General features: G+C 60.5%; 3 protein-coding genes across 5 annotated transcripts in view; 2 read left to right on the top strand and 1 right to left on the bottom strand.

The window, feature by feature from the left end:
- Positions 1–2,441, top strand: HGH1 (HGH1 homolog (S. cerevisiae); the record flags this gene model as incomplete). The annotated part of the gene is made up of 6 exons (XM_011975746.1): positions 1–68; positions 147–247; positions 354–452; positions 652–743; positions 833–955; positions 1,032–2,441. Coding segments are annotated over 6 exons (666 nt in total), but the record flags the coding sequence as incomplete, so codon positions are not given.
- Positions 2,442–2,651: 210 nt separating this feature from the next.
- On the bottom strand, positions 2,652–5,566 carry LOC105536361 (testis-specific serine/threonine-protein kinase 5-like). Its single transcript, XM_011975747.1, is given in 11 exon segments — positions 2,652–2,714; positions 2,798–2,907; positions 3,307–3,410; positions 3,553–3,609; positions 3,611–3,683; positions 3,991–4,046; positions 4,136–4,338; positions 4,568–4,603; positions 4,605–4,676; positions 5,059–5,399; positions 5,533–5,566. Coding segments are annotated over 11 exon segments (1,149 nt in total).
- A 3,203-nt stretch (positions 5,567–8,769) lies between these two features.
- MROH1 (maestro heat-like repeat family member 1) overlaps positions 8,770–12,182 on the top strand; it is a 124,279-nt gene continuing 120,866 nt past the window's right edge. For 2 of the 3 annotated variants that reach the window (XM_011975689.1, XM_011975690.1), the window contains exon 1: positions 8,770–8,854. The gene's annotated coding sequence lies outside the window, so the exon portion shown is untranslated. Of the gene's footprint in view, positions 8,855–9,418; positions 9,487–12,182 lie in introns of those variants that run through there. The other variant, XM_011975691.1, reaches the window with a different exon arrangement.

Here is a 12,182-nt window from a genome sequence, read left to right on the forward strand (position 1 = left end):
CTGGCGCCGCTGCTCTCCAACCTCAGCCAACGCCCTGCGGCGAGGGCCTTCCTACTGGACCCCGACAGGTGAAGCCCAGGGCGCCCGCGCGGGCGGGGAGGGGACGGAAGTTAACGGGGACGGCCCTGAGTGACCCCTCCCAACAGGTGCGTGGTCCAGCGGCTGCTGCCCCTTACCCAGTACCCCGATTCCTCTGTACGCAGGGGCGGGGTGGTGGGAACGCTGCGGAATTGCTGCTTCGAGCACCGTGAGTGGTGGGTGTGGCGGGGGGGCGTCGCCAGGGGTGGGGACTGGACTCCGGGCTGCTCTGGACCAGTCTCTATTCCTGTCTCCCTACCCTCACCGTCCCTCAGGACATCACAAGTGGTTGCTTGGACCTGAGGTGGACATTCTCCCCTTTTTGCTCCTGCCCTTGGCTGGGCCTGAGGATTTCTCCGAGGAAGAGATGGAACGTGAGTGGCTAGTGTGGAGCCTCAGACTTGGCCAGAGAGGAGGGAGGCCAGTGGAGGGAGAGAGAGGTGTCCAGGCCACAGGCTCCTTCTGAAACCTTGCAGCAGTGAGTTTGCTGAGCACAGGTGGGACTTACACAGGCAGAGCCTGGCGCAGCTGCCCAGCTCAGGGACACAGTGGCTCCCACACACTCACCCCTAGGGCTGCCTGTGGACTTACAGTACCTACCACCAGACAAGCAGCGAGAACCTGATTCAGACATCCGCAAGATGCTTGTTGAAGCCATCATGCTGGTGAGCAGGAGCCCTGCTGCAATAAGCACCATCCCTGACACACACACACGAGCATGCTGACATCTGGGTAACCTCTTCCACCTCCTCAGCTGACAGCCACAGCACCAGGTCGGCAGCAGGTGCGGGACCAGGGAGCCTACCTGATCCTTCGAGAGCTGCACAGCTGGGAGCCAGAGCCCGACGTGCGGGCGGCTTGTGAGAAGCTCATCCAGGTTGGTGCAGGGTTGGAGAGGCTGGGGAAGGGGTGTCTGTAGCTGGCCAGCTGCTCACCTGCCTCCCGTCTGGCAGGTGCTTATTGGGGATGAGCCTGAACCTGGCATGGAAAACCTGCTGGAGGTGCAGGTGCCTGAGGATGTGGAGCAGCAGCTACAGCAGCTGGATTGCCAGGAGCAGGAGCAGTTGGAGCAGGAGCAGGAGCGGGAGCTGGAGCTGGCCCCAGAGCCATGGGTGGAGAGGGCCACACCCACCTGAGGCCCCTGCAGCCAGACACCAGCTCCATGGTCCCCTTTGCCAGGCTTTCTCAGACCAGGCCTTCCTGCAGCTGCCTACAGGCCCCTTGAGTCCCCTTGCTCAGAGACTGTGCCCTGCTGAGAAGCAGAGCTACACTTAGGCTCCAGTAAGAATTGGAGGCACTTCCCAGCCCTGTGCAGTGTTGCTACCAGCAAGAATGAAGGTTGTGCACAGCAGTACTGTGGGCCAGGCACCGTGACTCGGCTGCCTGTGCAGAAGGTGGAGGTGGCAGGCGGATAGCCAGGGAGCCATGAGAAGACTCTTCCTGGGCACAGCATGGGGACTGGACAGAAAACCACTGCAAGCCCCAAGGAGCCAGTTGAAGCTTCCAAGTCCCCAGGGCACTGCAGGGTCTGGACAGAGGTATAAGTGCTGCTTTGTCAGCCCCACTCCCTGCGGCTCTCAGCTCCCTGTTCCCTGAGACCTGGCCTCAAAGGGCTGACCCAGCCATACCTAGATCCTGGGTTCTTTCTAGGACTGTGCCTCCCTGCTTGACCTGTGCTCCAGGACCCTGCCCTCAACCTTTGTCAACTCCCTGTGTCTTCCTGTTTCCCAGTCTCAGATTGGGTGGGTGCTCTCACTGGCCTCTCTAGCTAGGCCATCTCCCTGGTCAGCTTCCTTGAGCCTGGGCCACTCCTCCCTGGCCTTCCTACCCTAGCCTCCAGATGTGCCTGCAGCCTGGCCCCTGTCCAAGCCACCCTTTGCCCCTGTGGTAGAGCCCACTATGGGCTCAGGGATCTTACCTGCTTCTCCCTTGGACCTGTGAGCATCCCCCCACCTGCCAGGTCCGTGGCTGCTAAGCCCCACAGGGGCTTGCCACACTCTTCCCTTCCTGAGCCGATCTGACCTCACTGCCACCTCTTGCACTGGGCTCATGAGGGCTGGCCCCTTCTCACTGATGGGCCCTCCCAGGCCCCTTGAACCCTGGTGAAGGAGCTTAACTTGTTTTCTTGAGCGTTCACAATGCCTCACTCCACACCCTAAAACTGGAGGCTCAGGTGCCAGGCGTCTCCCGCCTCCAGGATCTCCTCTCACCTGCCCCCAATAAAGCTCTGCCACTCATGCAGGCATGTGTGGACCATGTTTTCTCCTGGCCAGAGCCCCCGCCTGCCACTGGAGGCCACTTGCCCTCTCAGCACTCAGACATCTGCACTCTCTTCACAGAATAAATGCTTTATTTGGCCTTGCCCCACCCCCCCCCCGCCCTCAGTTTACTGGAAGGCCTCCTGGAGGCGCTCACTCCTAGGCTGGCTGCCACAGTGCTCCAGAGCACCAGCTGGGCAGAACCCACCCCTCTTCTGGGGTGTGCTTCCAGAGGCCTGAGCTCAGGGCCCCCGTTCTCCTTGGGGATGTCCTGCTGATGGGGGCAGTGCAGCTACAGGACTGGCCATTGGCGCTCTAAGTCTGTACCAGGCTCCAGGTCATCCATGGATGCTGGGAATTGGGACTGCACCTGCTTCTCTGCAAGGGACCACAGTGGGGTCAGGTGGAGTGCAGAGGGACCACGTGCTGCTCAGTTGCTCACCCACAGGGCCACACCACACCTGGCACAGCACTGAGGAAAAGGGTGTTCGCTGCAGGCCCAGGCATGTGTTTGGACACAGCTGCAGCAGCCCCCAAATCAGGTCCTGGCACTGTGGGCGAGGGCTCACAGCTGCAGCCTCTCACCACTCCAGCACCCACCTTCACCCCATGCACGTCACTGCCAATGGTGCCAGCAGCTTAGAGGGGTCAGTTCTGTCGCCAGTGGGGAGACTGAGGCATAGAGGGGCAAGGCAGTGTGCCCTGGGCTAGTGCAGAGCTCAGGTTCGCAGCCACAGCCTTTCCTGAACTGCATTTGGAGTCAGGTCCTCCACCAGTCCAGCTTCCCCAGAACTTGTCACTGCCGTGCACGGACCAAATGGTTCCCAGCCTAAGCGGGGAGGATGCCAGGTTCGGTCTCTTCCACCACGCAGGACTACCCTCTTGGGAGTCCAGGTCTTCCTCACTGCCGCTCTCTAGGCCTGAGCTAGGTGTGGGAAAGTCATGGGGTGGTGCTTACCTGGGAACAGACCTGGCCAGAAGGTGGGACCGCAGTGCATGAGGTGCAGCATGCAGTGGGGCTGGGGCTCCTTGAAGGGCAGCTTCTTACTCACCATGGCATAGAGGATGACACCTCTGGGGACATGAGCTCCTACAGGTGTGGCCTCTCCCCAGCCCTCCTGTGGGCCCTGGCCACAGGGTTGGGGTGCCCTGGGGGCACTCAGACTCCACAGGTTGCCCCATTGCCTGGGGTCAGGGCTCCCTGGGAGGCACTCACAGGCTCCACAGGTCGGCCTGCTCCCTGCTATACTTGCTGCTCATGAGGATCTCGGGCTGTGTAGACTGGGGAGTCACAGAAAGTGCTGAGCAGTGAGTTCCTGGGCCCCATGCAGTCGGCAAAGCCAAAATCTGTACCAGGTGCATGGGGGAGGGTGGCACTGTGTGTGAGGGTCGGGTGCAGGATGCCAGTCTGCAGGGATGGCTGTGGAGGCTTGCGGGGTTGCATGCAGTGTGTGGCCGACAGCAAGAGTGTGGGATGAGGTGGGCCTGGTCTGGGGCAGGGCCAGTGGCCTCAGGCCCGTGGGTAAGGGTGGCCTGCAGGCCTTCTGGGAGAGCTGAAGGCAGGGGCCTGGCTGGGACAAGCGTGGGGTGTGGGCCCTGCAGGTGGAGGCATTCAACCCCAGGCTAGGGGTTAGGGCGGGGGCTGTGGGCTCACCGGTCAGCTTGAGAAGGCCGTGGTCATCCAGCAGGATGTTCTCGCCCTTCAGGTCCCTGCATGGGAGAGGGGAGGCAGGAGGTAGGGCTGGCTTGGGCTCAAGTGGGCCTCTCTGTGCCTGTGGGCACACGATCGACCCAGGTGCCGCTGTCTCTGGTACGCGATGCCCATGCTGTGGTAGTGTGCCATGGCACTGACCAGCTGCCAGAACAGTCCAAGGACTTCCTTCTCCTCCAGCCCTGGGTGGCAGAGGTGGTCCAACGCAGCGTTGATGTGCTCCAGCAGGTCGCCCTGGGCCACCAGCTCCGGCACGAGCTGGCTGCTCTGATAGGTCTCATACAGCTGCACCTGCAGCCCACACACCTGCCATCACCCTGAGGCAGGGCCAAGGGTGTGCTGGAACTGTCAAGGGTACCAGACCCAGGTTCCGGGATGGGGTTGGGCTCCAGCCCGGGGGCGAAAGGGAGGTCCAAGGTAGGGGGAGGGGGCAATAGGCCTGGGGCAGGCAGCTGGCTGGGGAGAGCTACCCTTGGGGAAGGGGAGGGTGGGGACAGGCTGTGTCCAGGCCTCTGCCCACCACGTTCAGGTGCTTGTAGGTAGTGTTGAGTGATAGAGATCTCACGGGGCAGGAGCTCGCGGGAAAACTCCACCGGGGCCTCGGTTGTGGAGACGATCTTGACAGCTATCTGTAGGGTGGATGGCACTTGCTGTGTGAGACTTGGCCCCTGAGGGGCTGGCTGTGGTAAGGCAGGCCCCTGTCCTTTATACACTTTGCTGGAATCCTCAGGGGGGGACGCTGGGTGAGCAGTGCCCTTGGAGAGCAGCGATGACCTCCCCACTCCCTCCTGTGCCAAGTACTCTGTGTTCAAGGGGTTTGGGAACAGGGGATGGTCAGCCTGCAGGAGCCCCAGAGAGGCCTCTGGGGAGGAAATGGGACTGGGGAGAGTCTCAGACGGAGGAAGCTGGAGCAGCTGGATGGTGCCTGAGTGGGTTTGGGACACAGAGGGGCCTGCTGGCCAGGCTGGGGGGCACTGGAGCCCCTTGGGGAGGGAGGTAAGCCTGCCTTACCATGGTGTGGCGCTTGCCCTGCAGATCAGAGGACAGCTTGGGGTTGTGGTGCATGCACTCGTGGGTGGCATCTGCCAAGTACACTTTGGGGAACAGGTAGCCATTGTCCTTGCCCTCATGTATCTGCTCTGTGAAGGTTCTCTGATCCAGCTTCTGCCTGCTGCTGCCCTTCACGGAGGGCAGTGCATGGGAGGGGGTGTAGTGGTCCAGTTTCACCAGTCTTGGGGGGCACGACTGGGCCTGACTTGTGTCAGAGGGCAGGGGCCAGGGAGGTGGGGGGCGCTGGGTGGGAACTGCGTCCTTCTTGAGGCAGCAGCCACGCTTCTGAAGACTTGCTGGGACTGCGGCAGAGGCAGGGAGTGATGGGGCTGTGAGCTCAGGGCGGGGGCTGGCACAGCCCTGGACTGGGCAGGGGGAGGGCTAGCTTGGGGAGAGGAAGGGCAGGTTCTAGAATGGAGAATTCTAGAGCTGTACCTGCATTGTGCCCTCGAAGCGTACGTCTTCTCATTTTGGGGACCTGCCCGCTCTGAGGAAATCTTGTGGGACCAGTCCTGCCCACATGGGGCCTACTCTCTGTGAGGTGAAAACCCAATTCAAGAGCTATAGCCAGGGTGAGGCCTCTGTGGACCCCTCTTGACGTGGCTTACCACAGAAAGCCATTAAAGAAATGAGGGTGGGGATTTCTGGGGCATAAAGACAGGAAAAGGGACACATACGTGCCAACCACCATTTCAACTGCACCCCTTCGTCCTTCGAGAGGATACCACGGCCACATTCAGCTGGGCCCTAAGGTGGGCTGAGCCAGAGGAAGGCGTGCAGTTGAAATGGTGGTTGGAGCCCTGTCTGTCTCCCAGCCTTCTCCACTGGAGCCTGAAGCACCTCCTGCCCAGGCCAGCAGGGTGCAGGAAGCCTCCCACCTAGAGACCTCTGCAGACTTGACCACACACCCTAGGGCAAGCAAGGACCCCACCCCTGAGCCCACCTCTGATCCTACAGCTCCAAGAGACAGAAGCCAACTTTGCCCCTCCCTTCTGGACCCCAGAGTGCGCTGTGGGCACTATTGCTGCTAACGTTTGAGTGCCAGCTGTGTGCTGGGTGCCATTCTGGGCAGTCACACCAGCTACAGCTACCACCTGTAGCAGTCCTGCCCCCATTCACAGAACACATTCAGGTGCCCAGCCCGTGGGGGCAGTTCACATCCAGGATCTCAAGTCCTAACACAACCAAGCAATCCTCGCTTTACAAATGATGAAATTAAGGCCCCATGGTGGGGAAGCCCAACCCAAATGTGCCATCTCTGCTGTGAGCTGGACAGCACAGTGGCTGTCAGCCTGGAGGGCAGCCATCCTGAGAATGTCTGCAAGGGGCCAGTGCTTGGTACAGACCAGTGAGTCTGGGGAATTGGAGTCTCCTCTACCGAGATCTGTGGGTGCATGTGGCATGTTTGCTGCAGAAAAGGCCCTGGAATGGGCTGGCTTGAACTGGAAAAACACACTTTTTCATCCCTTTTGGACCATGAGCTTTTGAGAGCAAGGCATGTGTTTGATATTCCTTTGCTCACCCTCATCCCTTGTTTGGCAAATTGCCTGGGATACAGGAAATAAGGACAAGATCTGGGTGTAGTGCCTCATGCCTGTAATCCCAGCACTTTGGGTGACCAAGGCAGGAGGATCTCTTGAGTCCAGGAGTTTCAGACCAGCCTGGGTAACATAGTGAGACCTTGTCTCTGCAAGAAAACTTAAAAATTAGCCAGACTTGGTGGTGCCCACCTGTAGTTCCAGCTATTTGGGAGGCTGAGGCAAGAGGATCACTTGAGCGCAGGAATTTAAGGCTGCTGTGAGCTGTGATCGTGCCACTGCACTCCAGCCTGGGTAACAGTGAGAGGCCTCATTTCAACAATAAAACCTAGCTTGGGCCGAGCGCGGTGGCTCACGCCTGTAATCCCACAACTTTGGGAAGCCGAGACTGGCAGATCACGAGGTCAAGAGATCGAGACCATCCTGGTTAATATGGTGAAACCCCATCTCTACTAAAAATACCAAAAAAAGTAGCCTGGTGTGGTGGCGGGCACCTGTAGTCCCAGCTACTCAGGAGGCTGAGGCGGGAGAATGGCGTGAACCTGGGAGGCAGAAGTTGCAGTGAGCAGAGATTGTACCACTGCACTCCAGCCTGGACGACAGAGCGAGACTCCCTCTCAAAAAACAAAAACAAAAACAAAAACAAAAACCCAGCTTGGGCAACATAGTGAGACCCTGTCTCTTCAAAAAATTTAAAAATCAGTCAGGTGTGGTGGTGTGCCCTGTGGTCCCAGCTACTCCAGAGGCTGAGGTGCGAGAATCACCTGAGCCCGGGGAGGGTGAGGTTGCAGTGAGCACCACTGCACTCCAGCCTGGGTGACAGACCTCACAAAAAACAAACTGGTTTGTGGTTGACCTGGGGGTGAGGAAAAAAGAGAAACTGCTCCAGGCAATTTAAGCAGGTGGGACTGGTTGCTCGTGTTAGAAGGGCTGGAGAGGCACGGGGGCAGGGTGGAGTTCGTCGAAGGTGGGGGCTGCAAGAAACGGCCACTCTAGAACCGGAGCCAGGTGGTCCCGACCCAGGGTAGCTGAGCCTCTGGGCTCTGCAGCGGAGCCTGGGAGCCTGCGCCCCCTGCGGCGCACCTCCTCTCCCTCCCGGCTCCCACCAGTGCCAGGACGCGGCCGGAAGCCCGCGAGTGTCAAGCCAACTGATGACTGCAGGCTCAGAACGGCCATTGGCTCTGTCCACCCTCCCTTTGCAGTCTCGATTATCCGCGTCGTTGGCTGCACTTGAATTCATTCCCGGGCTTCACTGGGCAGCCGTCCGGTGCTGGGCTTTGTGCGGAGCCCTAGGGAGAAAATGCAGACTCAGGCCTGCCCCCTGGCGGAAGGGCTGGCGCTTGTTTGCGGTCGGAGCGAAAGCGGGGTTGTGCTGCGCGCAGCAGCTGTGTGCGTGGCGCCGAGGCGACTCCGAGACCGGGAGGGGACAGGGCCACAGGCGCGTGGCAAGTCGCCGCAGGGGCCGCGCCCACATCCGCGAAGGGTCCTGTGCTCTCCTGGGCGCCGTCCCCACAGCGGGAGCCCAGTCCCTCCGGCCTGGAGTGGACATCCTGCCTGCGCTGCTCCCGCCGCCTCCGCCTCTGCCGACGCCCAGCCTGGACGCGCGGCGGGCGCTTTCCTTCCTCACATCGCTCTTATCGCGTCCCGAGCTCCCGGGACCCCGCTGGCCGCCTCTTTCCCAACGAGCGCAGGGCCCCGAGTGTCCTGCCCCTCTCCCGGTGTCGCGGCCTCCAGCGGCCGCTTCCGGGTAGACAGAGGGCGGGCGTGTGCTTGCGAGCGGCCGCAACGCCGCGCCAAGCCCGCGTCCCCGGCGTCTGGGAGCGGAGGTCGCCAGGGCTCTGTGCGTCCGACGGGGGAACGGGGACGGCTAGCGTCGCTGTCACGGGCCTGAAGGCCGCGCCTGCGCAGTGGCGGCCGCGCTGGCGCTCTTCAGACAGAGGCGGTGGCCCAGGAGCGGCCGGGGGCGGGGCCGAGCGAAAGCCGAGTCTGCGCACTCTTGCTTTGCAAATGAAGGTGGGCGGGGTGGAGCGAGCGTGAGAGACGTGCACCTGACCAATAACTGCGGAGATCGTTCGGGGGCGGGGACCTATTGCCGCGCTCCGGGCTGCGGTTGGCCAGAAGGCAGCGAGGGCGGGCTCGGCGCGCGAGGCTCCGCCCACTCCGGGGCCCCTGCTGGGCGGGAAGGCGGCGCCCCGGCGGAGGTGGCGGCGGCTCCTCAGGTAAACGGCGGGCGGGGATGAGCCTTCGGCGGCGCTGGGGAAGCGCCTCCCGGGGAAGTCTGGGCTGGAGAGCCTGAGGCCGCTCCCTTGGCGGGGCCGCGGAGGAAGCCGAGTCAGGAGGCGCCTCCCCAAGGTCACAGGGCGAGCGCTGGGAGGGTCCTGGGTGTCGCGGGGACCTTGGCTCAGGTGTGCGCCGCGCGACAGCCCGGAAGAGAGGCCGGAGCTGTGCGGCTGTTCTCTCCTCCGCGCCGCTAAGTGGTCTCGGCCGCTCGACCGCCCCTCCTCGGGGAGCGCGGTGGTCCCAGGTGCCCGCCCCTCCCGGGAGCGCGGTGGTCCCCGGTGCCCGCCCCTCCCGGAAGCCCGGTGGTCCCCGGTGCCCGGCCCTCCCCGGGAGCGCGGTGGTCCCCGGCCCTTCTCCCCCAAGCGGGGCCACCGGGGGTCCTCTCTCCGGGAAGCCAAGCATACGCCTGGAGCCTGCAAAGCCGGCGTGCCCCGGCCTCCGTATGCCTTCCGTATTCTCTGACGATCGCGAGCAGGAAGGTGATTTGTCCCTAGTCACGAGGATGACTGGTCATAGCGTGCAGGGCATAGAGCTGGCAGGGCCGCGGGGAGCCAGCCCTCACTCAGCCAAGGTGAGACCTAGGGGCTGCTGGGCAGGAGCTGAGCGGCCGATTTGGGGTCGGGTTTTCGGGCAGCGTCAGTGCAGCCGCAGTGTTAGGGTCAGAGAAACCACTCCGCGGGCGCTGGTGGCTCGGCCCTACACACACTGGGGAGGGGCTCCTTTGCCTGCTCGGGTGGGGAAGGGACAGACCCATAAACTCAAGTGCAGTGAGGTAAGCAGAAAGGGGTACGGGGGCGTGGCCGAACTCAGGGGTGTGAGCAGAGTTGGGTCGGGGACAGCCCCGTAGGCAGGAACCACTTTGGAAGGGGATGGTGGTGAACGCACACGATGCGGTAAGACGCAGGCAGGGTAGGGCGGGTGATAAGTCAGGTGAGGGTGATGAGTTTAGAGCTGTTGGGTCTCAGTGCGATGACCATGGATGGAGATGTCCTGGGGAGGCGAGGGCTGGAGATGCGTGTGGGAATCGTTGTTTGCGGCATGTTTCATCGGCGGTACGTGTTTGTGATGTGGCTGCATGGACAGTCTGGGCACCCTGGGGTGCTGCTGTCAGCAGGATCTTCACTGCTTAGTCTCAGGCTCCCAAGGTCCTCGTGAACAGGTGTCTCTGGTCTCTCTCTGATGTCAGAGTGGAATGACCTGAGGTTGAGCTGTCTTTGTTAACTTGAAACTGACATGCAGGCCTCTGTGGCTTGTGGAGACCTGCACTTCATCATTTCCCACTGGCTGGTGTTGATTGCTGACTGCTGCAGGACACCAGGGGATCAGAGGTGGAGGATGTGGGGCGTGTGTTTGCCTGAGTTTGTGGCTGTCGCCTGTGTCAGGAAACAGGTGCCTGTGCTTAGTTTTCTTTCCCAGGGTCCACAGAGGCCCAGGAGAGAAGCCTGGTTGCTACCCTCTGTCTCATAGCCCCCTTTCACAGAGCTGGTTATTTGGGGTAGAGACATCCTTTGTCTGTGCCAGTCCACACAGCTTGGTCTCTTTGGGGTAGGAGCACCATGAAAGGCTCCCGTGGCTCTTGCGAGCTCCTAGTCAGTGCTCAGAGAACACGGACTGCTGCCCATCATGAGAAATGTGCTTTCTTCACTGAGCTGGAGGAGCCACCTGGTTTTGGGGGTTTGCACGCGCACCAGTGACACAGCTTGGTGTGGCCTGTATTGAGGAACCATGTTCTCGGTGGACTGTGAGCAGTGGGCTGTGGGATTGCATTTCCCTGGGTCGTCAGCCCAGGCCTTGTTGGTGACTTTGGAGGTTGATTCTGCGGCTGCTGTGCTAGGAGAGAAGGTTCCTTGGACCTGACGCATGGGTGGGGCATTCTGTGACCTCCTATTCTCCCTGCACACACCCAGCCCCGCAGGCTGGCTCACCACTGCTTCTGGGCTATGGTTCCTGTGGCCTGCACAGCCTCGCACACCCCCACCTAACCCTTTCGGACCCAGTGCAGTGCCTCTGTTGTGTGCACGGGTGTGGCAGCCATACTGTTTGTGGCTGGAGGGCTTTCAAGACAGGAACTCTGGGCCTGTGATGGTGACTGGCGGGTGTTTACTAAATGTGGTTGAATAAATGAAAAGGAAGCAGCTCTTTCATTCACACAGAAATGTGTGCTATGTAGGGAGAGAAAACCCTATCAAACCTGCCTGCCACCTTCTCCCGTTCGTTTGCTTTTTAGTAATTTAACCAGAGCCCTGATTAGCATTTGTGTTTTTTTTCTGACATCCCCGTTACATACATGTTTGTGTACTAGTGTTAGGGCATCTGTAGATAGATGTGGAAAAGTGGAAATTTAGCCACTGAGGCTTGTTGCAGCTGTTCTTCAGGCTCTGCTACTGGCACCAGCACCTGAGTGGCCCCTGTCCTCAGCACGTCAGATGCTCTTGGTGTTCAACTGTGTGCTGGCCTCACTGCAAGTCTTTGACTTGTGACACTTTTTGCCATGTAGCCTACAAATAGAGGTACTGGTCATCACTGATCATCACCATTTATAGGTGGTGGGACAGGGCACAGGGATTTTCCATGCCTGCTCATGGCTTACTGGCTCTGCCACTGAGCCCTTATCCAGCTGCTGATATGGGAGTGCTAGGAAGAGAACAGCGTAGTCCCTTATGGAATGGGGGAAGGGAAGTGCTGGGTAGAGTAGGGCATGGTCCCTGGCTAGGGCTCCACCCCCACGGACCTAGGTGAGGACAGGCACTCCTGCCTTCCTGCCCAGATGTTGCATTTCCCAAGACCACCCTGGCCTGCCATACCCTCCTCCTGTGCCTATAAAAACCTGAGACCCAGGCCGAGGGTGATGGCTCATGCTTGTAATCCCGGCACTTTGGGAGGCCCAGGCAGGTGGATCAGGAGTTTGAGACCAGCCTAGCCAACATGGTGAAACTCCGTCTCCACTAAAAATACAAAAATTAGTCGAGCATGGTGGTGGGCACCTGTAATCCCAGCTACTCAGGAGGCTGAGGCAAGAGAATCTCTTGAACCTGGGAGGCGGAGGTTGCAGTGAGCCGAGATCGCGCCGTTGCACTCCAGCCTGGGTGACAGAGCAAGATTCTGTCTCAAAAAAACAAAACAAAACAAACAAACAAACAAACAAACTCCAAGACGCTAGCAAGGCAGGGACACAGGCAGCTGGACATGGAGAGGAGCAGATTGACGGAAGAAGACACAGCAGCTGGACCTCGAGGGGAGCACACCCGTGGAAGAGCACACCAACAG

The sequence above is a fragment of the Mandrillus leucophaeus genome, unplaced genomic scaffold (assembly GCF_000951045.1).
Source record: "Mandrillus leucophaeus isolate KB7577 unplaced genomic scaffold, Mleu.le_1.0 Scaffold158, whole genome shotgun sequence".
In the NCBI taxonomy this organism is placed as follows: Eukaryota; Metazoa; Chordata; class Mammalia; order Primates; family Cercopithecidae; genus Mandrillus; species Mandrillus leucophaeus.